Here is a 26,688-nt window from a genome sequence, read left to right as displayed (position 1 = left end):
TTCTTGAAGCTTTTAATAATGTAAATTTTCATTTTGTTATTAGAGAGGGCAATAGTATGTCGGATGCTTGTGCGCACTATGCCATTTATGGTGATTTTTTTTAGATACTTTTCTTCTGGTTGACCTTTCATCAAGTATTTTTGATTTGGTTGTTAGAAAGGAGTGTGATAGATTAGCTATCACCTATGTTTGTTTTATCTTTTGTAGCTTTTTCTTTTATTGTTTTTAATGCAATTTGCATTACATGCATAACACAAATTGTTAAGTTGTTTGGATTTATTAAAGTACAATTAATGTGAATTCAATCATATTCAATTGTTTTGATTTTACTTTTGGTACTATCTGAGTTAAAATTATTAATATTTCAAAGAAAGTTTCACGAAAAGAACCTCTGGATTTAAATAATGTATATTTTTTGTGTATTGAATAAATTTATGGTGACTTGAGGATCGACTATTGGACAAATGTCATGTTCAAACATGGTATGATAATGAATGTTGTATTAAATTTTATTATGAAGATAAGATTTTCTCATGATAATGAAAGTTGCATTAAATTTTATTATGAAGATAGATTTTCTCATTAATTAGTGAATTGTGTTTGTTGATAAATGGGGCAAAATAATTAAGTGAAGCTTTCAATTTTGGATTGATTAACAAAAACACTTTATATTGTTATGAGTTAGATGAAGAAGATTTGAGTACTTTTTATGAAAAGTTCAGTGTAAAGGGAAAACTTTGATATAAGAAATTTTGAAATTATGATTAATTAATTTGAAGTTATTGTAGCCCGTCTATTTTTATATTTTTTAGAGTAGCATGCTCCGGAAGTATGAAGAAGATTTGGGGTATATTTAAAATGTTGAACCCATATTGATCCCCCTTATCATAGAGCATTTTTCAAGTGTTTATGAGCCTTAATGATGTTGGAATTTAGTGATCTTAGGCTCGTTTGATTCGTCTTGTCGAGCCGCTCAATGCCACTATAAGCATGCTATATTTGAATATTATTTTGTCAACCAATTAGTGTTTTGAACCTTTTGAATATGCTTCGCACTTAATTCAGACCCATTTGGGCTCGGATTGGATTGATTTGTTGTCATTGAGTTTGTCTCTTCGATACGTCTAGTTTGACTATACAGTTACTAAAATTAGAATTTTGAGGGTCCCTAATTTAATTTTGGAAGTTTCTAACTTTAATATTCCTTGAGATTCATGCTCGATCAAAACAATTTTTGATGACGTATCACTATCATTCGCAATTAATTTAGAGATTCAACCAATATGTTATAATAGAATTACAAGGGGAAACACATGCTTCAGAATGTTTTTTGAACATTTAGGCCAATTAAGGTAGGCTCACACACATATCGCATATACAAGACTCGAATCCAAGACCTCTTAGTCGGTAGCCTAAGTGGCTAACCAACAGGCCAAGATGAGTTGTGTCATGCTTCAGAATTTAACCTTTAATATTATAACATAATCATTTTTATCATCTTCTTCTTTTTCATGATTATAAAGCTCCATTTTTAAAGTTTCAGAGGGGCTTGCTTCAAAGCTCCATTTTTAAAGTTTCAGAGGGGCTTGCTTCAAAGCTCCATTTTCAAAGTTTCAGAGGTATCATATCTATCTATACTAAAAGGTAAAATAGAAAATTTTACCTTATCTTGCCAACCTGCCCTTTTCGATGAACCAAGCATGTTTCTTCTTGCTTGGCCCATTTGTAGTTTCATTTTTTCAATCATCTCAGTCTTCTTATGAGCCAATTCAAGTGTTTTAAAAAAGTGTTCAAAATTTGTAAGTTATTGAAGTTGAACAAGATCAAGGGTATCTTTATTATTATTATTATTATTTTCTATCTTTGCAGTTCTGCAACGTTTTAGCAACTTAATTATTTTATTAAGTTGACAACTCATCGCACTGCAGATATGAACCCATCAACAACCATTAACATACATGATGCAGCAAAACAAAGTCGTCATATTTGACAAGCCTATCCAAGGCACTCATCCAAAGCGTTAAATATCAGTTATCTCTTACTCTCTATAGTCTTTATTCTGCTAAAATCTTGAGAAAAACAATACAAATTCTGAATTCGATTCTCATCTAAAATGGATTTCAGTACTCAATCCATAATGGTTTTATTTATAAAAGAGCAGATTAAGCCTCATAAGTAGCGAAGGGAGTATGTTTGATGCAAATTTAAAAAAATGAGTTGAATGAGCTATTTTGATTGGCACATTCAACTTAAATAGGGAGAGAAAAAAGAGAGTGAGAGAGAGAGAGAAAGGGTGAGAGAGATGGTAGTGGGACTGTGGGAGAGAGACGACGATGGTAAAAAGAGATTGAATAGCGCGAACAAGTGAAAGAAGACGGGAGAGAAAAATATTTTTTTTTTGTTTTTTCTTTTTAATTCTAAGGAAAAAAGTCAAATAAATATTAAAATATAAAAAATAGTTATAAATATATAATAAATATCATACAAATTTAAAGTTAAATATAAATATAAAATGCATGAAAATATACCTAATAAATATCAAAATTTATGATTTTTAAAAATTTTCTTCTTTGAATTTATAATTCAATTTAATCTAAACCCTAAAGAAAAACTTAAATAAATTTAATTTTGATATTTATTATATATTTATAACTATTTTATTTTTATTTTATTAAATTGAATTAATTTTTTTAAAGAATTATTAAAAAAAACCACAAAAAACACATCCACCCTCTTTACTGTGGTTTCTCTCTCCCTATTTGAGTTGAATGCGCCAATTAAAATAACATATTCAAAATGCACTATTTATTTTGACTCGCATTCTAATGATCTATTTCATTTGAAGAATTTGATACTTTTTAAAATTTATATTAAAAATACTCTTTTTATCAATATAGAACTTAATGTGCTCTTTATAAAATAAACGATTCAAAATTATCCATATCATTTAAGAAATTATTTTGTTAAATCAAATTTTAAAAAATATTTTGCAAATCTTAAGTACAAACGCCGAACATTTCGAATTCAGCGACGTTCCGCGGCCCCAAACGCCTCCACCTACCTCCCCGAATCGACGCCCTTCCCTTCATTCTCCAACGGAACACCACTGGCCAAATTACACAAGGAAACACAAACATTCTGTAATTACAAAATGGCCGACTGGCAAGGATAAGAGGCATTTACGTGCCATTTAAATTCTTGAGTAGACTAGAGTTCATACGATGTCATTTCCTTTTGTAATTCCAAACAGGACCCTGTACAACAAATAATGACGAAAATACCCAGGATCTTGCCAAGAATGAGGGGGCTTAAATGCCATTTGTGTTTCCGGAGTTCCGACCCCGCATTCAAATTTCTGGTGCTTTCGTACTTCGTGCAGGCTGCAGCTGTAGTTCCTGTTCGTCTCCTTCGCAGGGTAACGGCAGCTTTAGGGCACATTTGAACTTCATTCGATTGGTAGGAGGATTAGGCGACTGTGTTTGTCGTTGGTTATTTGATAGTAGTTGCATGCACTGAATCTTTCTCACGCCTGGAGAGGATGGAGCTGCAGATGGCGGAGGCGGAAGTGAATTTCCTCAGCCTGGAAGTTGATTTTGATTACGAGTTCGATGCATCGAGGTACTTTGACTTTGTCAGGGAAGAGACCCCGTCAGAGGCTTGGGAGGCAGAGTTCTGGTTCGAAACTGCTGGGAGTTACCCCCCTTCTCGTACGCTTTAGCCCGAGTTCTTTTAGTCTTTTTCATTCTTTCTTAGCTCGTTAATGTCGTTTAGTGGTTGTAATTTTGTAGTTCTTGAAATTTTTTAATCAATATTTCTCGATTTCTTTCATGGTTCGGTTTTGATTTTTGGGGTAATTTGCCGCTTGATTGTGTCGTCTAACTTCGATCTCAGCCTTGGGAGATTTCAGAAAATGTAGAATATGATTATCTCTGTTTCTGTGTGGCTTTAAATATTTTGTTATTATTTTTAAAATAAAACAAAATATTTGATGAATGAGTTTTCTTTGGGGCTTTTATATGCTTTAGCTGCTGGCGGTGTTTAGACCTTTTGGCAACATTTAACAACAGTTAGGCCAAATACACCGATGTCTAAATCTATTTTCAACCAAAAACTTAAGTAAGTTTACCTTTATAGGAAATGAGAGATGATCCAATCCACTAATAAAGAAGCTACAATACATAGGTGTCTTATAATAAGAGAGAAATAACTTTCAAGAAATAACAAAAAAAGAGGATTAAACAAATACTTGAAAATTTTCCACTTTATATATTCCTCTAAAAGGTATTGTCGGTGCAATTAGATGATGTTTCAAACTTATTGAGATTTTCTTTTATTTCTTTCTTCTTATGTTGAAAATTAAACTTGATTAATTGGGCCTTTAATTGAGTGAGCCTTTTAATTGACCCGATAGTCTTAAAAAGTCTTTAGAAGATTCTAGAATCCCACTTTATGATGAATGTTTTAGAGGATTGTAAAAATATATTCTAAAATATTTATTTAGAGAATTTTAGAATATGCAATTAATAACTTTTGTAAAAGAAGATAAGAGAATATTCTAGAGAGTCAAAGTAGCCATTGAATTGAAATGTGTTGGCACAATCCTAAAGGGGAAGTCACTAGTATAAATAGGGGTGGTGTCTTTGTGTTTATTTATAAAGTAGAATCAAGAAGTTTAATAGTGAAATAAAAATGAGTTTTACGAGTGTTCATCTTCTCTTTTAGAATTCCTCCTCTTTCTATAGCCTCTTATTTTCCAACAAAGTGGTATCAGAGCCAAAGTTTCTTCCTAAAGAGATGGCGAGCAATGGTATGATCCCTTTCCAAGTCCCGACGCTCAACAATAGCAACTATGACAATTGAAGCATCAAAATGAAGGCCCTTCTTGGAGCACAAGATGTATGGGAGATGGTATAGAATGGCTACAAGGAGCCATAAGATGAGTCAAGTTTATCCCAAGCTCAAAAGATAGTCTAAGAAATTCAAGGAAGAGAGACAAGAAGACTCTCTATCTAATCTTTCAAGGATTAGATGTTGATGCTTTTGAGAAGAGTTTCGATGCGAAGTCTGCCAAAGAGGCATGGGAGAAGCTTCAAACCTCTTAAAAAGGAGCGGATCAAGTCAAGAAGGTGCGTCTCCAAACAATAAGAGGTGAGTTTAAAGCCTTACATATGAAAGAAGTTGAAGTCGACTCCGACTACTTTACTAGAGTATTAGCTGTTTCTAATCAATTAAAAAGAAATGGTGAGAAGTTAGAATATGTAAGGATTATAAAGAAAATTCTTCGATCTTTAGATTCAAAGTTCGATCATATCGTCGCCATTATTGAAGAAACCAAAGACTTAGATGCTATGACAATCGAGCAACTTCTGGGTTTCTTACAAGCCTTTGAAGAAAAGAAAAAGAACAAGCAAGTTATCACGGAACAACTCCTGTAAACAAAAATTAATTCAGCTAAATAAGAGAGCCTCAAGTATGGTAGAAGCCAACAAAGAAGAGGTCGTGGTCAAGGACAAGGCTGTGGTCATGGATGCAAACGAGGTTGGAGCTCTAATAATGACAAGAACAATAATATAAATTTTGGACAAGGAGGAAGTTCAACAAGAGGGCGTATAAGAGAAAAATCAAGATCAAGGTATGACAAATCTCAAGTGAAGTGCTATAATTGTAAAAATTTGGTCATTATGCTGCAGAATGTAGAACTCTCAATAACAATAAAATTGAAGAGAAGGCTAATTATGTGGAAGAGAGAAGTCAACAAGATGACACTTTGCTATTAGCATATAAGGAGAATGAAAAAGGAAGAGATAACACATGGTATCTGGACACCGGTGCAAGCAACGCTGTGCGGAAGAAAAAGTATGTTCATGGAACCTGACGAGTCTGTGAGCGGCAATGTATCCTTTGGAGATGAGTCCAAGGTTGCTGTGAAGGAAAAATATAATATTCGCATCCGATTGAAGAATGGAAAGCACCAATTCATTTTCAACATCTATTATGTGCCAAATATGAAGAGTAATATCTTAAGTCTGGGTCACTTAGAGAAAGGTTATGATATTTATTTGAAAGATAAAAATCTTTCTATAAGAGACAATATGAGCAACCTAATTGTAAATATACCAATGTCAAGAAATAGAATGTTCTTGCTCAATATTCAAAATAATATTGCCAAGTGTCTCAAAGCATGCAACAAAGACTCATCTTGGCTCTGGCATCTTCGATTTGAGCATCTTAATTTTGGAGGACTGGAGCTATTATCAAAGAAAAAAATGGTGAGACGTCTGCCCTGCATCAACCACCCAGATCAGATATGTGAAGGCTACTTGCTCGGGAAGCAATTCAGGAAGTGCTTTCCAAAGGAGTCAAATTTTAGAGCAAGAAAGTCACTTGAACTCATACATACATATGTATGTGATCAAATCAAGCCAAGCTCTTTCGGTAAGAGTAATTCTACATAGATGAGTTTTCAAGAAAATCATGGGTATATTTTTTAAAGAAAAAATTGGAGGTATTTAAAGTATTCAAAAAATTCATAGCTTTGGTGGAGAAAGAAAACGGCCTCGAGATCAAAGCCATGCAATCCGAGCGAGGGGAGTTTACTTCAAAAGAATTTTAAGAATTTTGTGAAGCCAACGGAATACGTTGACCGTCCCAAGATCTCCTCAATAAAATGGTGTAGCAGAAAGAAAGAATTGAACTATCCTTGATATAGCTCGAAGTATGCTCAAGAGTAAGAGACTACCTAAGGAATTTTGGGCCAAAGATGTTTTATGCGCGATTTACTTATCCAATCGATCTTCAACAAGAAGTGTTTGGTGAATGACACTGCAGGAAGCATGGAGTGGAAGGAAGCCCGGTATCTCTCATCTAAGAGTGTTTGGAAGCATAGCCCATGTGCACGTACCTGATGAGCAACAAAATAAGTTAGATGACAAGCGTCAGAAGTATATTTTCATTGGTTATGACTCCTGCTCAAAAGGCTACAAGTTATATAATCCAAATACTATGAAGACAATCATCAATTGTTATGTCATATTTAATGAAGAAAAAGAATGGGTTTGGGACCCACATGAAGATCACTACAACTTCTTTAAGGATAAAGAAGTTGAGCAGCCAAGGATGGATCAAGAAAGAGATGAGCCCATAACACCACAAACTACACCAACTGCAAGTACTCAAGAGGACCATCATCTTCAAGTGAAGGGACATGCAAAAAGTACCACATTTTAGAACTTTACATGAAATCTATGTGGTAACTAGAATCAAGACAATCTCACTCTCTTTTGCCTCTTTGCCGATTGTGAACTCGTGAATTTTCAAGAAGCCGTACAAAGTAAGAATTAGAATGAGGCAATGGACGAAGAAATCAAAACAATCGAGAAGAACGATAAAAGGGAGCTAGCTGCACTTCTAATAGAACATAAGAAAATTGGTGTAAAGTGGGTGTACAAAGTAAAGAAGAATGCCAAAAGAGAAGTTGAGAAATATAAAGCAAGATTAGTGGCGAAAGGTTATAGCCAAATAGCTGGCATCGACTATGATGAGGTATTTGCTCATGTTGCTCAACTTGAAACTATAAGGCTAATCATTTCTTTGGCAGCTCAAAATAGGTGGAAAATACATCAAATGAATGTAAAGTCCTCCTTTCTAAATGGAGTCCTTGAAGATGAAGTCTACATTCAACAAACACCAGGTTATAAAGTTAAAGGGCAAGAAGACAAGGTTTTGCAGCTGAAGAAGGTTCTCTACGGGTTAAAACAAGCACCTAGGGCATGAAACAACCGCATCGACAAGTATTTCCTTGAGAATAACTTTAGCAAATGTCCTTACGAGCATGCCCTCTACATCAAAGTCAAGGAATGGGGATATTCTGATAGTGTGTTTGTTTGTGGATGATTTGATCTTCACTGGAAGTAATCCAAATATGTTTAAAGAATTCAAGAAAGTGATGGCTAAAGAGTTTGAGATGATGGACATTGGACAAATGGCATACTGCCTGGGTATTGAAGTTAAGCAAAAGGATGAAGGCATCTTTATTTCTCAAGAAAGCTATGGAAAAAATACTCAAGAAATTCAATATGAATGATTGCAACCACATAAGCACTTCGATGGAATTTGGAGGCAAGTTTTCAAAAAAGGAGAATAATGAAATGGTTAATCCAACATTTTTCAAGAGCTTGGTCGGTAGCTTGCGCTATTTGTCTTGCACTAGGCTGGACATCCTTTATACTGTTGGAATAGTTAATTGTTATATTGAGGCACCAACAACAATTCACTTAAAGGCTGCCAAGAGGATTCTTCGATATATCAAATGGACGATTTCCTTTGACTTATTCTATTCATCATCAAATGACTTCAAGTTTGTCGGATATAGTGATAGCGATTGGGCCGGAGACTTAGATGAGCGAAAAAGCACTACAGGGTTCGTGTTCTACATGAGAGACTATTTTCACTTGGATGTCAAACAAATAACCAATCGTTGTCCTTTATACTTGTGAAGCTGAGTATATTGCTGCAACTTCATGTGTCTATCATGCAATTTGACTTTGAAATTTATTGAAGGAGTTAAAATTACCGCAAGAAGAGCCAACAAAGATTTGTGTCGATAACAAGTCAGCTATCGCCTTGGCTAAGAATCCTGTTTATCATAATCGAAGTAAACATATCGACACACGCCATCACTTCATCAGAGACAACATCACAAGAAATGATGTACAAATAGAGTATGTGAAGACTCATGATCAAATAGCTGATATATTCACCAAGCCTCTCAAGCATGAAGATTTTATTAGGATAAGAAGATTGCTCGGGATAACTAATAAAGTTTAAGAGGGAGTGTTGAAAATTAAACTTGATTAATTGGGCCTTTAATTGAGTGGGCATTTTAATTGAGCCCATAGTCTAGAAAAATCCTTAGAAAATTCTAGAATCCCACTTTATGATGAATGTTTTAGAGGATTCTAGAAATATATTCTAAAAGTTATTTAGAGAATTCTAGAATATGCAATTAATAACTTTTGTAAACGAAGATATGAGAATATTCTATAGAGTCAATAGTAGCCATTGGATTGAAATATGTTGGCACAATCCTAAAAGGGAAGTCACTAGTATAAATAGGTGTGGTGTCTTTATGTTTATGTATGAAGTAGAATCAAGAAGTTTAAGAGTGAAATAAAAGTGAGTTTTACAAATGTTTCTCTTCTATTTTAGAATTCCTTCTCTTTCTATAGCCTCTTATTTTCCAACATCTTCTCCTCTATTCTCTCTCCTATCAATTTTGTTAACTCTTATGCAAAAAACTCAAGCTAGCCTCATGCTTTCATGCCAATTAAGCTTCCATGCATTTCCACAACCCAATGCAAACCTACCCAACTTATGTAAAGTCACCTAATCCATTTGCACGTTTTTATACACACGAAGTTTGATACCTGCCTCATCATATTATTCATGTTTTAATATTGAATAAATACCTAACAAATCACCTAACCCATTTCCAAACTTTCACATAAGAAGCTTGATATTATTTCACTATGCGATTTAGACATGAATATTGAGTCAATACCTAATATTTCAAAGATGAAATAGAAAACCATCCATTATTATGGACTTAAGAGTTTAGTGTAACAAAAAGTCACAAAGAGTTAGTTGATTGGAGCAAATTTAGAATATTAAATCAAAGTTTGATAAAACTAGCACAAAAATAATGAAATTAGATGATATACATAGTCCATTTGTAGCCCCTGTGCAAATCTAATTTATGCAGAATCACCTAAACCATTTTTTAGTTTTAATGTAAGAAGGTTAATACTTACCTCGTGATGTGATTCATGCAATGATATTGAATAAATTCCTAAGAAAAAGCTTAATCCATTTTTAAGCTTTCACATAAGAAGCTTGATACCTACCTGACTATTTGTTTTGTACATGATTTTTGAGTTAATACCTAAAATTTTTAAATATTTGATTAGGGATTAAACTCAAAGTCTCATATGCCTTAATGAGAATACCATCCATTATTATGAACATAAAAATTTTAGGTGATCATAAGTTACTATGAGCAAGTTGATTGGAGCAAAATTAAAATGTTAGATCAAGTTTAGTAAAACTAAGGCAAAAAGGCATGATATTAGATGGTATATATAATACATTTGTTACACGCTATTTGAAATATGGTGTCATGGAATAATTTGAGTGGTTTGGCATGTACAAGAATGACCAAGATGAAGCGACATTGGAATATGAGATGGAACAAATGTACATTAGAATATGAGATGGAACAAATGTGAAAGAGATAGGCTAACAATGGTGCTGAATCACCGTTGATAGAGGTAGAGAGATGATGTTTTAGAGTGTTAAAAATGACATTTTAGTCTAGAATTATCATGAATTTTGTCTTAATCAATAGAAGTGGTTAAGGAGGATTCGTAAAGTTGTTACAAAGTTTGGGATAAGAATACTAATGACTATGAAGCACTGCAATTAATATCTTCATGGGGATTATGATGGGGACATCCACAGGAGATTTCGACGTACTTACCATTGGAGGAATTGTACATTGGCGGCTACGATTCGGTCTCTATTTATGATGTTTTAGTGTATTTCTTTTATTTACTTTTGAGTTTTTCACTTGCACTCCTATGAGGGATTTTTTTCATGTTGTAACTTGAGGGCATATGTGTCTTTTACATTATATGCTTTTGGAGGTATATATATTAAGGCCTAGTCGTCGTATTATTTTTGAATGATGATTTTGATGAATGAAATTTCAGATTTTTGCTATTAGATCTCTTTGTGAGTTCTTGAGAGAAGTGATCCCTAGGATAGGGTCAATTATCACCCACCAGCTGCCAGTAGGAGTCGGGACTCGTGGTTAGTTTCTACTCATACTTTGAATTCTAATCCTTCCCTCCACCCTCAATTAATTCTCTTAATGTGATTACCTTCCTTGGTAATTAATTTCAAAGTGGATTTAATAACCTAATTTCCCCTAACTCTACCCGCCCCTCTCCTCTCCCATACTCCTTACCCGCCGGCCCTCCTGACTCCGCTGCCCCTCTCCATCTCTCCCAACCGGTTGTTCCACCAAAGAACACCACATGGATACTCTCAAGCTCATGGATGGCGGATCTGGAAGTTGATCACGGATTTGCGTACAATTCTCAAGGGCAAATTGATGTCATTCAATCACCCTTCTTAGACCCCGGATTTGGATCCGAAGGCACTGTCGAGGAATACGTTGAGCGTATTCTCTTCCATTTGTCGGACATCATCGACGAACAACGACCTACATGACAGTGGAAGATCACCGGACGACCACTTGTCTCTCCAACTCCGACCAACTTCCCGTTGATCAAACCTGCTGGCATCCTCTGTCTTTCAGTGGCATCACTCGGATTGCTGGCATTCCTCCTCCGCTAACCCTACTTCCAACGAGCAATCAAGAGGGAAACTCTAAGTTGAAAGCTCTATTTGTTAAGTGACAGATTTACATTAATCGCATATTTGTTTTACTATTTCCTTGCTATTATTTCGGATCGTCCTGTTAATCTAACGTGTAACCACATACTTGAAGCAATCGATAACCACGAAAACTGAAAGTCTTAACTTAGTGAAACATTAATCCTATAATTTCATTGCTAAAACAAGGTTCTTATTAAAATCTTGCAATTCCATTGATTGTTTAACATCAGATTAGATTAAAAAAATTTATAGCACCATGCTAAAGCATCAATGGTGAATTTTTTGTTTTCCATTTGCATTAATATTTACTTCAAAACTTACCAACATTCTTCATTCTAGAATGTTTATCTTAGCATTCTTATGATATATTAGTGCTTATTTTAGTAGATAAATTATTTAGAATATTCTGTGCTTAGAATCAATAAAACAAATATTAAGTGCATTATCCTATATTGAGATGAGATTTTCTTGTGAATCGTCCTTCAAACTTGAATGTAAACGATTGTATGCTCCAACACCAAGGTTATGTATATTGCACTTGATTATTCAAATAACTTAAGATTTTGGTTAGTTTCTTTTGGGTTAGTTTCTGATGAGGACATCAGTCGAAGATTTCGACGTGTACCGTCGTCAGAGTCGTAGATCGACGACTACGATCTAGAGTCTTTATTTTTTATATATTTTGTATTTTATTTTGTTCTTGCATTTTCTATTTTTCCTAGTTTACCCCTGCGGGTATTGAGTCGTTATTGTAGCCCTGAGGGCATTTGTGTCTTTCTGGTTTTCTTTCATTTTAGCCTATTTATAAGAGGCCTCTTGCATTGTAATGGATGATGAATTATTGAATGAATTTTATGTTCTTTGCCTTGATTTTTAAGTGAGTTCATGAGAGGAGAAACCCGAGGAGGGTGATAGCACGACCCGTCAACCATCAGAGGATTCCAAGGTTCGCATCCCTGATCTCTTCTTTTTTCTTAAATTCAACTTCCTCTCCTCACCCATCATTCGCCGGCCTCCCTCCACACCCAAATCCCTTTTCTTCTTCCCAAACCCGAGCCCCCACCCTATACCGCCGGCCTCCTTGGACGCCCCACCCACCGGCCAACAACCTAGCCGCCGGCCTCCCCTCCTCCACCCTACCTTCCCACCGTCCCCAAGCCAACCCGCCGGCCAACCTGCTCCCATAATTTGAAATTCAAATTCAAGTGCATCCATTTTCTTTCCTAATTTACATCCTAAGCAATTAGGAAAGTTTACTTTTTTTATAATTCAATTAAGTGATTGGATTCCAATGTTTCCCAGTGCTTTAAAACCATTTAGGAAACTTTCTAAGTAGATCAAATCTGAAATCAAATTTCATATTTGGTTTAACCTTTGTTTATTCTCTTGAGGGCCCACTTACTTAACATAACCTTCTCTCTCTTAGCTCTCCATATGGCCAGCCCCTCTCCATGATCTCTCTTTCTCTCTCTCTCTCTCCACTTTTCATTAATTGCCCTCAATTAAGACCCTCTAATTACCTCCTAGATCTATCTTGACAACACATTCATTTATGTTTAACTACGCCAAGTTCACAATTTTTTAATTTTCATACAAGCAATTCTTATGTCATCTTCATGGTATCACATCAGTTTCTTTTGTGAATTTTTGGAATAATGAAGTGGTCATTTGCACTATCCTTCTTCAAGGATCGTCCAAAAGAGGTGACTGTAGATATGAGGTTGTTTAGATTTTATCTCAAGAATTAAAGTAGAAAGTAGAATAGCAATAGGCTTTTCAACCAATGGACAAATCTTCCTTTTATTTTAGATGGCTCCATTTATCTTATTTCTTTTCATGATTCTTCTTGCCTTTGTACATTCTCTTTCTTCTCTTTTTTTGCTTTACATATGGTTTCTTCTCTTCTTTAATATCTCAGATAGATAGAGAAAAGGAGAGCTTCTAAGAGAAATAGAGAGGCTTAACTAGCTATGGAGAATAGAGAGACTTGGTAGACATTTGAGAGTGTGAGAGAAAGTAATTAATATCGAATTAAACATTACTTTATTAGGAATCATTAGTTTCCATATCCTTTTTATATATAGGGGATGCTTGTAGGGTTGTATACACAAATATGAAAATGAAATTAACTTGCATGAGAACAAGCCTTTACTTTTTTCCCCCTAGGCTGCTGAAACTCCTCTTTTTTGCTCTCTTCCCCTTCTCTCCCCTGAACCTCTTATCATTTCTGTTTCAGTGATAATTTTACTTTGGGATTATTTGTTTAAATTGCTCTCGTTAATTTCTTAAAGTAACTCCATCGCATGTACGTTTCACATCAGTTTCTCTTCTATTCTTGGTTGAGTCCGCTCTCCCCTTCTCCCTCTTCTAAAATTATCCATAAGTCTCCCTCATCTCTTCTTTTAAGCGGGGTGAAAGTGCAAAGAACTTCTTTAGGATCATTTCACTTCAGTAGTTGCAGTCTCCTTGTAATTCGTAGTCAATCTCTTAATATTATGACACAAATCCACAATAAAAGGCTATAACATATTCAAAATATCTCTAGAAATTTTTTCTTCTTTCCTACCTTGTCTCATTCCTCATGGTGATTCCAGCATTTAACTTTTGCTATACCCCATTTCTAACTACTATTTGCTGGTTTCTTGCACAATTTGATTTTGCTGTTTCTAGTACTTTAAATTTATTTACAAGTATTACAGGAAATACCATTTGTGTTGATGGAAATTAAGAATTCAGGACCCTCTATTATAATGACTAATGAGGTGTAATAGAACTTGGGAGGGCGGGTCTGGAGCCATTGTTAGTTGTTCCCATGCTAATAAGTAGGTCACAGGGTTCAGATCATGAATGCAACCTTTCTGAAATGCAGAGGTTAAGATTATATGTATATCAGCGCCTCCATAAACCTTATATTGATAGGAGCTTCACTCAGTTGGTACACCCTTTTTTTTTTAAATATTTGAGTTCTATGATCATGCAACTGGTAGCCAGCTAGAATGGTTCTCATAAATTTGATTCCAATGTTAAGAAAAAGAAAGTTTTGCTTTGCGACTTACAAATCAAACGACATCATAATTTGCTCATGGAATAAATATTTAATCACGCAATATGAGTAGCTTAAAACTTGTTAAACCTTATTTACGGTCGCTTAGAATGCTAAATCTAAGCAGTAGTGCTAGTGATAGACAACTTGGATTATGCTGTATTTCACATACGGACACTTTTTAAAAAATATATATTTATTATTTTCCTAAATGTGCCCAGCTTGATTATTTTAAGTTGCTCTGCAGCTATGCCGTAATAACAAATATGAAGCTACCTTGATTTGATATCTAAATGTAGTTTTTCTTTCTTTTTTTTCCAGCTTTTATATCAAAAATGGTCCTGGAAAAGAATATCTTTGCTGGAACTGTAAATACCCTCCCCAAGTCTAAAGACACAGAAATGCCTAGTTTTCGTCTGGATAGAGCAGGTGGCCGAGATCTCTATGATTTAGATGAAATATCCAATGGTACACTTACAATCACTCCCTCTAGCAGCATCATCAATATTTTTTGCTGACTTTTGCTAACATTGCTGTTAATTGATGGTTGATATTATTTAGTCTCTCTCTAGATCTCTGATGTATATTTTATTAACTTTGATGTCTATTGGAAGTTTTCATAGTTGTTGCATATTGCAATTTTTTTTAGCCTTCCCTTCAAAGAGATTCCTATGAATATTTTAGTTACTGATTAAAATAAATTTCACTTGTTTAATAGGTTAAAAGTGAGGCAGTAAGTGCTAGATTAAATTATCATGGTGAAAAGCATTTCTTCTACACTTTTTGATTCATCTTTTTGCCAAGACATGATATCTTTCCTGTTCATCTATGACTGATGACTTGGCTTGTCATTGCCATTAAACTAGGTAATAGAAGATCATATGCTTTATTGTAGAAGGGCCTCTCCCTTTCAACTAATGAGACAACCTACTTATATGGAACTAAATCATTAATTAATTTTTTGTAGATCTTCTAGTTTCTTAAGGAAAAGGATAGAATACATTTACTTTATTGATTAAACTGTTGACAAATTAATATAGGGTGTCTTAAGGTTTGGAATTTGAAATTCGGATCTATTATATGATTAGGATTGTAATTGAGTCAAGTTGACTTGTGAACTATCTTGGGCTCGGACTCGTGAATTGAACTCAATGAGCTAAAGAGACAAGCTTGAGTTAGCCCGACTCAACTCGTGAGTTGTCTCATTTAAGAAATTAATAATTTAAAATATGTTTAAAATATATTAAAATTTAAGAGTATAAGTATAAAACTTTTAAAATTATTTAAAAGTTATAGCACATTTTCTTATATCAATTATATTTTTATTGTTTCATCTCTAATTTTTCTTTTTGTTTTGTCATTTTACTATAACAATTAATTAAATTAAAATCTTTGTTTTTTCTCTTTAATAATAAATTACCTTGAGCACATAGAATTAAAACTGAATTCTAACTCAATTTATTACTCAAGCTCGAACTTAAACTGAATTCTAACTATTAAATAACTCAATAAATTACCTTGAGCTTAGCTTGACTTATTTACACCCCTACTAGATACCAATTATAAATCCAAAATAGTTATTTAATATTTTTTGATGAAAACGGGAAAATGCTAGATATAACAAAATTATATGGCCCTATAGTTGTCATTAATAATTAGAATTAAAGATCACATATATCTACGCAAGTTTGAAATGCAAGCCTCTTCTAAAAATATTGAAGAAATATGTCAAATTTAAGTTTTGCCAAAACGAATAATATTTCATTTTTATATCAAGTGTATCCATATGCTCACACTTATAATTCTTATGTCAATAAGGATGTGGCACATATCCCTTGTTTGGATTTTTAGCCTGATTGTAATGGTACAATTATATTATGGTTATAATTAAGGCCCAAATGTTTCCCAATTACAAATTTTATGAGTTGTAAGCTAATATGCTCTCTCGATGGGGCATGAAGCTCGTTGTTAGCCAAGATCAACTTTTGAGTAATCTCCTTTTGTTAGCTATCACCTAAGTTCAATGGGGTTTCCTTGGACGTTGCAATTCATGGCTACTTAACAAAATTTTTTATGTTAAGTTAGGTCAATTTTTTATGTAGACCAAATTAACTACGGTTTATAACAATATTAGATGATGGAATAATAGGATCTTAATCAAGTTTGTCATTATTTCCCCATCATCCTTTTTGAGCCAATAACGATATAGCTTTTCTTTCCAAATTCAAAATGCTACCACTTAAGCAATGCTCATAGAGCCTATAGTTATACCTTAATCGAAAATTCTCTTACGCGATCCAGAAGTTTAATTAATCATATAGACTTGACGTATAGATAACATAGAACCATATTATAAAAACCTGTACAAGGTTGAAATTCGAAGTAATATCTTATCTAATATTTAATATTTCTTCTAAAAAATTGATCTGAAATCACTCCAATAAGATGGAGTTTGATGGGGATTTTTTGAACCCACAAAGTTTTGTATAAATTTTTATTTTCTTTTGTAAAGTTAGCTTAAATTATTTTAAATTTATTGCTTAAGGCCTTTAATGAAATAAGTAATGATAACATGTTTATCTATATAAAAATAATATTATAATACAATAACTTTAAACCTAGTAAAATATTAAAACAAATAATAATTACTTGGTTAGTTCTTAAATTTATTATATAAGTGGTCCATAATAAAAAAAATGATAAATATTATTAGTCCATATATATTTTGTTTAAAATACAAAACATTGTTAAAAATATTGAGCATGTTTAATAATTTTTGTTTTAGCAAATTCAATATTTTAGAGATAAAATATATTATTGCTCTTCAAGAAATATTCCAAATCTTATTCCACTCTTTAAATTTAGGAATATACTATTTAATCTTAGAATTGTTATGGTGGAATGTTCATAATTAGATTTAATTTAAATTACATCATGATATTATTTTATTAGCTGATCCAATTATTATAGATGGTCTATTTCTAGTTGATATTATGATATAACTCATAAACTTTGATGCCAAATATGATGTAAGACATCATAGGGCCTAGGTTTAATAATATATATTCGTAAAACCAAGCTATGAAATTTTGTTGGTTGCAACTTTTAATTTTAACAATTCTTCTTTACTTGCCAAGAAAACTTGATGCAAATGGCATTTTAATATTTAATTTAACTTGAAACAATGTGTTTATATTTAGAATCTTGAAAACCATTAAACTAATTTAAAATTATTTATTCTTAGATGATCATATTGCATCTACTTGAATAAATTTGATCGTGCACATAAGCCAATAATAAGATTATGAAAATATAATGTCATGCAAATAAGAACCTATCCTGAAAATTTTCAAGTTTCTTACTTCATCAAAGAGTTGACTCTCAAAAATAAAAGGAATAAGGCATGAGAATAACTTTATTAAAAAATATATTGTATTGTAGAGGTGAAACCCCCTCTTTTTTATAGAGATAAGCTCCCTTCTTATTTCCTTTTGCTAGTATGTAGTCCACAAAAGCTGCACGAGCAAAACAAGAATCCCAGAATCCCACCAATCGTGGAAGACTTGCTTGCATTGAAGATGCGATAGAACCCATAGAAAATTTTGCAATATAAGGCTTTTATTTCCGTTGGATTAGATGCACTCATACCCTTTCACAACTAAGAAGTTGCTGGAGCCAGACAAATCTTCACAAGACAATATAGCTTTGCATTTATTGTTTAGTGGTAAATAATTTCTTGTGACCAATAGCTTGCTTTTTATCATGATGTTTGTATGCTTTCTTTGAGCTCTCACTGAGCTAGCTTCTTTTGGCAGAGTTTTACTTGTAACTTTTTCTTCATCAATATATTGGCTGAGCCCAAAATTTTCCAAAAAAAAAAAAAAATCTATTAAAGAAGTGTTATGTTTTTATTGGTTATCATAAGTTTGGATCCCATAGTAGATTTGCATTAGAAATCTTTGATCTTAAAACATTCTTCATTAGTATTACTTAGGCTTCATTTGGGATAGCTTTCTTACTGCTTTGTTTTTTAGACTACAACTACAATTTCTATTTGGCCACAATTTTTTTGCTGTTTTAAAAAAACAAATTATACTAAGAAGTTGTTTTCTATAACATCTTTAAAAAGTTACTTTCTCTATAGCAGTTTTATAAAGCAGTAAGATAGTCATCCCAAATGAAGTCTTAATCTTTTGGTGGTACATTATGATGGCTGATGAAATAATATTTCTACTTTTTTTGTTTTCCTATGGCTTTGAAATGCATTTGGTGTTTAATTGATTGTTCACTGATTGCATTGTTACTTGCTGGTGTCCAAATCTGTGTAGCAAGATAAATTTGGTGGTAGCAATTACTATCCCTATCTCTTTTTTAATTATTTCTCTTTTATCGGGTGCAAGAATATTTATGTTATTCATAGCTAGCTACATTTAGCTTTTTCTCCCCCCATCTCTATTCATATTATCTCTTTAATTTTGAAGATTATAAATGCATTTAGAAACATAATTAGCGCACCGGACTACTTTTTGTTTTCTGCTTATTGCACTTAATATTTCTTCTTCTTCTTTAGTATTTACAGTTCAAAATTGTGTGCTTCATGATCCTTGTCAAAATGAGAAGAGATTTGTTTTTGGTTCATCTGCACGAGTCTCAACCTTGATGAAACCTACTGCTAGTCATCTTGCCAAGCATAATAATCATCGCCAAGTGAGATATGCTCATCAATCAGCACATAGGTTAATTCTATACTTCAGATATAGTTTAATTTTATTTAATTACATTTTACTTATAAATTGATGTTCTTTCATTCATGAACGCATGCAACTGATTTACTCTGGTTTTTTGTTCAACTTTGTCTTTTCCTGTTAGTATTGAATCACTTGAGTTTTCAACTACAACCTCATTAAGTTATATGCAATTGTTTTTCATTTCATACTTATTTTAGTTTATATGTATTGGTTATATTATTGCATATATATCTTACTTCTGTTGTTTTAATCTTCAATTTTAGATTGCAAAAGCCGCTTGTTGAGGAATGTGTGAAGAACTCTGAAGATCCTTCAGAAAATGGTGTTCAAGCTGCCAAGAGACAAAAACTAGAGGGTGGAATTTTGCGGAAGGTTCTGCCTCAACTTTTTTAGTGTATAATTATCGTTATTCCTTCATCAGTTAGATGCATTTTAACATGACTGTATACCATGTGCTTCTTTTTGTGCTTGGTAATATTCAATAGTTTTCAGATAACTTCCACGAAGTTTGGAAGACAATTTTTTAATAGCTTATCATGTTAAAAGCTATTTGAGTTAGCTAGTTGATCATATCAAACGTTATTTGAATATGCTCTGAAATCATGATTTATGAACTTAGTCGGTATGAATCAATATCATTTGATTAGTTCTATCAATTTTTCATTTGACATCTACATGGACTTAAACTCCAGCATTTAATAGCTTGCCATGGAACTCTTAGAGACTCTGGAGTCATACCGGACATTGTTGTAAGCATTTATGAATGCCATTTCTTTATCATGTCTTAGTAGTGGACTTATATCTGTCCACTGTACACATGATTTAAAATTTATTGTTATAGTATATCCAATGGACCGGCCTAACATTTGTCCTTTGTCTCTTTTATATAATTTGATGGTACTTGAGCTCTTTTGCTTTCCTTCACTATTTCATTTGTAAGCCCTCACGTCCATCTACCTCTATCTTTTCAAAAGCCACTGGCCACCTCTTGTTCTAATTGTCTTTTTCCTTAATGGCCTGCATTGCTGACCACTAGGACTCAGACTTCTGGTTACTCTTCTTCGTTGGTCAAGATGGCAGCCACAAAGAGCTTGATGCTCTCCCAGTTCATCTCAATAGTGATCTCATTTCTGTCGACCACCTTCTTTGAAATTGTGAGAGGTGCATTGATGTCAATGCTTTACTTTAGGCAATGCACCAATTAGCTTGTCGGCTCACCATCAACCTCTTCGTCATGAAGTTGGAGATATCCTTGCTGCTCTTGATAAGAGTTGCATTATACCTTTTGATTTCTTCTCCTTGGATCGAACATCATGAAGAGATAGGTATGAAATTAGATAAAGTGTGAATCTGATCTTGAGTTTTGTAACCATTAAATTTGAAAATCAAGACTAGATTTGGTCCACACCTTATCCAAGATTTTCATTAATTTAAACTGACTTTGAATTAAAATTGCATGAGAGTAACGTAGGGAAATTGAGCTCCACGCATCTTAACATTATTATGAGTTGCTGAATTTATTTATGTTGCCCTTGCCCAAGTGTCTACTGATCGAGGACTTTATTCGTGTAAAAGACTATTCTAAAGTTTTTATTTGAATTCTTTGATAGTACTTTTCATATGTATTGAGCTAATTCTGACTCTGCGGCTTCAATTTGAGAAATTTCTGTATTTGTTTTTCTTATTTTGACAAGATTAAGAGCTACCTCATATTTAATGTCTACTTAATTATATTTTAGTGCCGTCTTATAGTTCTATACTTATATTAATCTTTCACATGTTTTTTGTAATTGCAAGAATACCTAGTTTTTCCTTTTTTTGCATGGCAGGTTGTTACCGAGAAGCAACAAATTGATTTGATGCACAAGATTCCAGTAAATGTAAGCTTTTGTAGGGCACTGTTGGAAGTCTTCTATTCGTCCATTTTGCTAAAGTCGTAAACTCTTTTCTGTTTTGAAACAAAATAGTAGTTCATTAATTTAACCCATATGGTGACTTGTTTTTTTTAAATGAATCTTATTGTCAGCTTTTCTTTTCAGTTAGCCAAAAATATCTACGCTCTTCTTTTTAATTTTTTTAATTGCAACTTTATTATGGGGGATGAATTTCCTCGCTCGTTTCACCACCTTCTAGAACAACTTCAAATTCAATAATCCATTACATTATATATTTCGTTTCAGAATAACAAAACCTCTACTTGCAAACTCAGACTCACCATTCCTAGAGAACCAGTGCTAGAAACAGCACAGAGGTCACGGAGAATAAGAGCTCAGAGGTCTTTGTTTATCATTTGTCGATATACTGCTAAATGCTTACCTAATCTATAAAAAACTTTGTTCAAAAAGTTGTTGAGCCGCTTTACCGGTGATTCAGGTCAAATGTTAATAAACTATCACAGGAAGAAAAGACACCAGTTACAACAACTTTTAAATCTCACCCTCTTAATAGAAAGGTAGTTCTTTCATCTCAAGGAACAATATCTCTAGACAGCATGTTGTTTTCTCACGAAAAAAAAAAACTTACGAACAAAAAATCTTCATGATAATAATACAGATTACTGAGGCTCCCTCAACGCCTAGCTGCCTGAAGAGCACGCCAACATTACCAGAAATTCAAGTAGGTATTTTTAACTTTTTTTGTTTTAATTGTATTGACCTGCCTCTCATTTGCAGCATTAATGCTCGAGAATATTGCATTTTATTGCTGCTGTTGAGTTCTTTTGTTACATTTTTGCTTCTCAGAATTTTAAGTTGAAGACATCTGAGAGGGATTTTAAACACTCTGCAGCTACTTCATCATCATTGGTATTCTTTTATTATTCTGCTGGTTTATTTGTTGTTTCTTTTTTCCTTGGTTAAACTTGAGTTCATGAGATCTGCTTAGCTATGGTGTAAAGAGTATTTGGCTAACGTTTATGAGTTCGTTTTTTCTTAAATTTTTTCAGTTGAGTACTGTTATGTAGATCTAATTTTCCCATTTTCCCAGTGCAGGTTGTAAACAATCATATCGCAGGTAGATATTGTGAACAAAGTGTTAAATCACACTTGAAATGTTTCCAGCGCCAACCTTCTATTGCTTCAAAATCTGTCTCGTAAGTCTTAACTTTAATTTAACAGTTAAGTGCGTACAGTTTTTATTCTAATATATGTACTTTATTTTGTAGGAGCACACGATGTTGATAATCTTCCTTGCATTAGCTTTTAGTTTGAATCGTAAAGAGTATCATGTGAATCTGACTTCCAATGTGTGCTCTGCAGGCATTTGTAACCACTCAATATGCTTTTGTTCTTCTGGCTATTCATGTATGAGTATGATCATATGCATATTTATCGGCATATAAATCTCCCAATACTGTGATTTGTGGCGATACAGATTCCATTTTAGAAATGGTTATGGACAATGTTTTGATTGCAGATGGACTATTGCAAGCTTGCTTCCTGGCTTCTAGTTATACATGTATCAAGTTTGAATTGTCCCAAAAAGCTGCATGAATTTTATGCTAATTAATTCATTAAGATGGTTATTTGAGTGTTATGGTAAGCACAATTTGGCATGCAAAATAATGATTATTATGTCTTTCATTACTCCAGGCATATGACTCACATTTTATCATATATTGATAATTAGTTTGGCATGCTTTATTAAACTAATGTGGAAGACTTCAAGTTCTTTGTATAACATACTAATTAGTCTGTTACTTTTCCGCAGCATGCGATCTATTTTATGGAAACGATGGGAATCGCAAAATAAATGAGATCAATTTAATTGTTTTGCAATTTGGTAAAACATTTTGATAGGAAATACTTGAGTTCGCAAGTAATCCTATTGGAAATACTTGTTTGCAAGCTACCCAAACAATAAATTGGTAAAAAAATAGCGAGAAGGAATACAAGAACGACAACGAAATCAACCTAAGATAGTAGATTGTATTAGGGCAATCAAAACAAAGCAAACAAAAAGCAAATATACAATTGATCCTCAATTTGAGAGGAGGATTGTTCTCTCCCAATCTCTAGACGAAGAGTCTAGAGCCCAAATCACCAAAGAGAACTTTAAGAAAAACAATAATCTAGCATAAACCCTAACCCTAACCTCTCTTGCCTATTTAAAGCTTAATTCACTTGAATTCGAAATTCCTTTCCCTCCTAACCGAGCCGCCTCCCTTAATTAGCCATGTTGGGCCCATGGTTTGGGCGGCAATCACATAGGAGGGGTTTTGACCTGCCTCCTGTAAACTAAAGCAGGCCCATGTGGGGACCCAACACATTTCTGCATATTGGAGGAGAGACAGTGTTAAGAATAATTAATTCACTATTTTTTTTGGGGTGCATAAGAATAACATTCCAAAAATTGATAATTTTGATGGCCGTCCTTTTTTACTCTGTTCCTATTCTAACCTTTTGGCTCTGCGTTTCTAGCATGTAGTATTATTTTTCATGATTGCTAAAATGGCAAATTTTTTTATATTATTTTTCTGAACTGTTGAATGTTGATATATTCCTTTGAAGTGCGTTTCTCTTATAGCATTCTATTTTTCCAAACGTAGCGTTGATCAGAGGATTCATAATGATGAAAACATTCGGCCCAAATTTAAAGCTAGACCACTTAATAAGAAGGTAACTCAAAGAATGATATTTTCATTTCCTTTTTCTTCACCTCCATTCTTTCCAATATGCTTTTTAGATGTTTATCAGTGTTTTTTTCTAAATATATGCAAGTCAGTTAATATCGTATTATGTACAACACGGTGGTGATTATTGGATGTTTTAAGTCTTGAAGTCTACACTATTGATATACAGAACATGCTCGTTTGCAGATTTTATCCAGTAAGGGGGATATTGGTGTCTTCCGTTGTGCCAAGCAAGAAGCAACTAAACCAATGGTATGCCTGTTTTCTCTATGATTTTAAAACTATTTATATTACTGCTCTCATATCCTTTTTTTGCTGCGACTAAGGAATTTAACCTTTCAACAAACAAAAGAAGCCAGCAAGATCTGCCGCAAGATCTGCCAACGGAACTTTTTAACAAGGTGAATAATTTCATTCGTTTATTACTTGATTAACAGTTAATGTTTCTAATCTGAGCCACTTTTGCACCATTGTTAGCAGGATCCTGAAATCAATTTACACTGTACTTTTATTCTCTTAAAATTTGTTATTCTGTGCTTCCTGATATTAGTTTTCTTCCGTTTTATGTTGGAGTTGAAGCTCTCTATAAACTCTGATGGATCGCACTGTTCTGAGAGTCTGACATCGCCTTTATGGCCTTCTCACGGATCTAGGAAGGTTCTTTTATCTTTCTTTCTTGCAAATAATGTTTGCTAACGTGCATTGCTATGCAAGGTAACCTTTTCCTAGAGATTTTCGTAAATGACTAACCTATTTGATGTCAGGTTTTAAAGGGGAATGTAAAGTACATTGCACAACAAGGACATAAGGTGTGCTGCATTGCTTCTAAAAGAAACTTTTTCCTAGCTGTTAGTGTTAGCTTCATCTTCCATTTTGGCTACAATTAAGAATTTTTTATACAATTACGCATACATGTTTGTAGGCAAGCTCTGAAAATCAAGGAAACTTATTGAAGAATGAAGCGAAGCTGTTTGGTTTTGAGAATGAAGATTGTAGCTATCCCAGATTGGAAGCAAACAATATGAGGTAAATTTAGAAGGAAAGCCAAATCACACAAGTTTTGCCTTTTTATCATTTTTTATTAAGTTCCCAAAAGTGGTTTGATGAACAACTAACTGAATGATTGGTTAAGAAGAACAGAAGTTGCCTTTCTATATGTGACTGGAACCTGAAAATATAATGATTCTCCAGGCATGTAGGTATACTGTTGAAAAGGTTGGAGTAGCTCCAATGGCAGATAAGATCAGAGAGAGTCGTCTTAGACGGTTTGATCATATAAAATATCAGTCTTCTGATGACTCGATTAAGAGAGTAGATGTATTAGATTTAGCCTATATTAAGAAAGATAGAGATAGACTTAAAAAATTTGGCTAAAAAATATTAGAAATGACATTTTTTTTTAATTAGATTTAAATGAGAATTTGACTCTTAACATGACAATGAAGAAAAATGATTCATGTAGCTGACCCCACAAAGTGGGATAAAGGCTTGATGATGATGTTATAGGTATATGCAGAGCGGGGTGATAATTGGGAAGAGGATGGAAGTGTATGATAATAAATAAACTTCTGCAGACAAATAGGCATCAATATTTGTGGGTTTTATTTGAGTTTTTTGTAAGCTGATCTTTCAGTTTTAGTTGAGATGAAATTAAGGGGTTTGACATTCTTGAAACTTTAAAGATGGTTTCTCTTTTAAGAAATATGCTTATTTTACTTGTTATAGTTAACATTGTAGCTTGATAAATTCTCGTCGTCCTTTTTACTAGCTCGCACATTGGAAATAGACTATATAATTATTAGATCAATCAGTTAACGGTTACTTTTTTTTCTTTCAGCTAATGAAAATGCTTCTTAACATAGAATTGGTCTACCGTGCTAGACATGTTTTGATTGATGATTATGTTTCTCTTAAACTATCCTCAAAGTTCCTTAATGCGCGCTTCATATTTTCTAGTAATGTAATTTAGCCGTAGAATTTACCCAGAAAACGCATTGCACTTTTGCATTTTGGTATCGACTAATTTTATAATAGTTATCATCAAAGTCTTACATGGTGTCCTGATTGGATAACCACACCCACCCATGGTGACTTTCGGGTTACCCATCCACTTTCCATGCTTTTTGAACGCAATCTGTCACAGATTGATGGCCTTGAGGCTTATTACCCTTTGCTTTGACTGCAAACTTTCAAGCCGCATATTAGAAATTATCGTGGTCGAAGCGCAGTTCAGTGTTGCGTGCTGCGTAATAAGGATTGCGATAATATACGGTATACGGTGATTAGAAATGCGTGGGTGGGTAACTTGATTCCATTGCTTTTCTATCATGCTACTTTTTTAATGTGTGATAATTTTTTTTTTTAATTGCAGAAGGCATGTAATCCGCTGATGGAAATTTCAGGGAACAAATCTATTTTTTTTTTTCTAATGTGGAGGCTATGCTTTAAAGGTTTAAACAACTCCTTCGGATAAACTTTTGCTCCTTTCTTTTCCACGGGGATAGAAAGATAGCCAAGTTTTCACGAGGCAATGACCTGGTCCTTTTGGCCACAATTTCCACATTAAGTGAAAATTTCATTACTCATTAGCCGAAGAATGTGGGGCTGGCAACCTGCAGTGTGTTACTTATATGAGTGACTGAAAATTGGTGCACATAGAAGCAAAGTATTTCAAATATTGGACATGTCGGAATTCGGTCAAAGTCTTGTACTGAAATCTGAAACATACAAAATTTTACAATCCCCATAAATTTATAGTCTGTAACGGTCAATTTATATGATAAAATATTCTGTAATTGAACTGGCATTTC

General features: G+C 33.5%; 1 protein-coding gene across 2 annotated transcripts; it reads left to right on the top strand.

The window, feature by feature from the left end:
* The first annotated feature begins 2,777 nt into the window (after positions 1 to 2,777).
* Positions 2,778 to 26,673, top strand: LOC110101871 (protein TPX2). 2 transcript variants are annotated; one of them, XM_028697573.1, is made up of 17 exons: positions 2,778 to 3,707; positions 14,822 to 14,968; positions 19,071 to 19,236; positions 19,512 to 19,620; positions 21,078 to 21,128; positions 21,429 to 21,523; positions 21,622 to 21,700; positions 21,802 to 21,864; positions 21,990 to 22,052; positions 22,239 to 22,339; positions 23,795 to 23,864; positions 24,065 to 24,130; positions 24,205 to 24,279; positions 24,458 to 24,535; positions 24,643 to 24,687; positions 24,801 to 24,904; positions 26,250 to 26,673. In XM_028697573.1, exons 1-17 carry the CDS (start codon positions 3,539 to 3,541, stop codon positions 26,266 to 26,268), a joined length of 1,500 nt encoding a protein of 499 aa, XP_028553406.1. In that variant the 5' UTR covers positions 2,778 to 3,538; the 3' UTR covers positions 26,269 to 26,673. The 2 variants fall into 2 exon arrangements, with proteins under 2 accessions (XP_028553406.1, XP_020685608.2); XM_020829949.2 differs by having other exon boundaries at positions 24,452 to 24,535.
* Positions 26,674 to 26,688: the final 15 nt, after the last annotated feature.

The sequence above is a fragment of the Dendrobium catenatum genome, unplaced genomic scaffold (genome assembly GCF_001605985.2).
Source record: "Dendrobium catenatum unplaced genomic scaffold, ASM160598v2 fragScaff_scaffold_974, whole genome shotgun sequence".
Lineage (NCBI taxonomy): Eukaryota > Viridiplantae > Streptophyta > Magnoliopsida > Asparagales > Orchidaceae > Dendrobium > Dendrobium catenatum.
Note: the sequence above shows the minus strand (reverse complement) of the source record. Positions and strands in the feature narration are given on the sequence as shown.

What these genes read in the sequence shown, in the direction of transcription:
- LOC110101871 (XM_020829949.2), top strand. Translation starts at nt 3,539, where the DNA reads ATGGAGCTGCAGATGGCGGAGGCGGAAGTGAATTTCCTCAGCCTGGAA. An exon ending in CTCACCCTCTTAATAGAAAG is followed by an intron (nt 21,701 to 21,801) that starts GTAGTTCTTTCA and finishes ATAATAATACAG; the next exon opens with ATTACTGAGGCTCCCTCAAC. An exon ending in AAGAAGCAACTAAACCAATG is followed by an intron (nt 24,131 to 24,204) that starts GTATGCCTGTTT and finishes GCTGCGACTAAG; the next exon opens with GAATTTAACCTTTCAACAAA.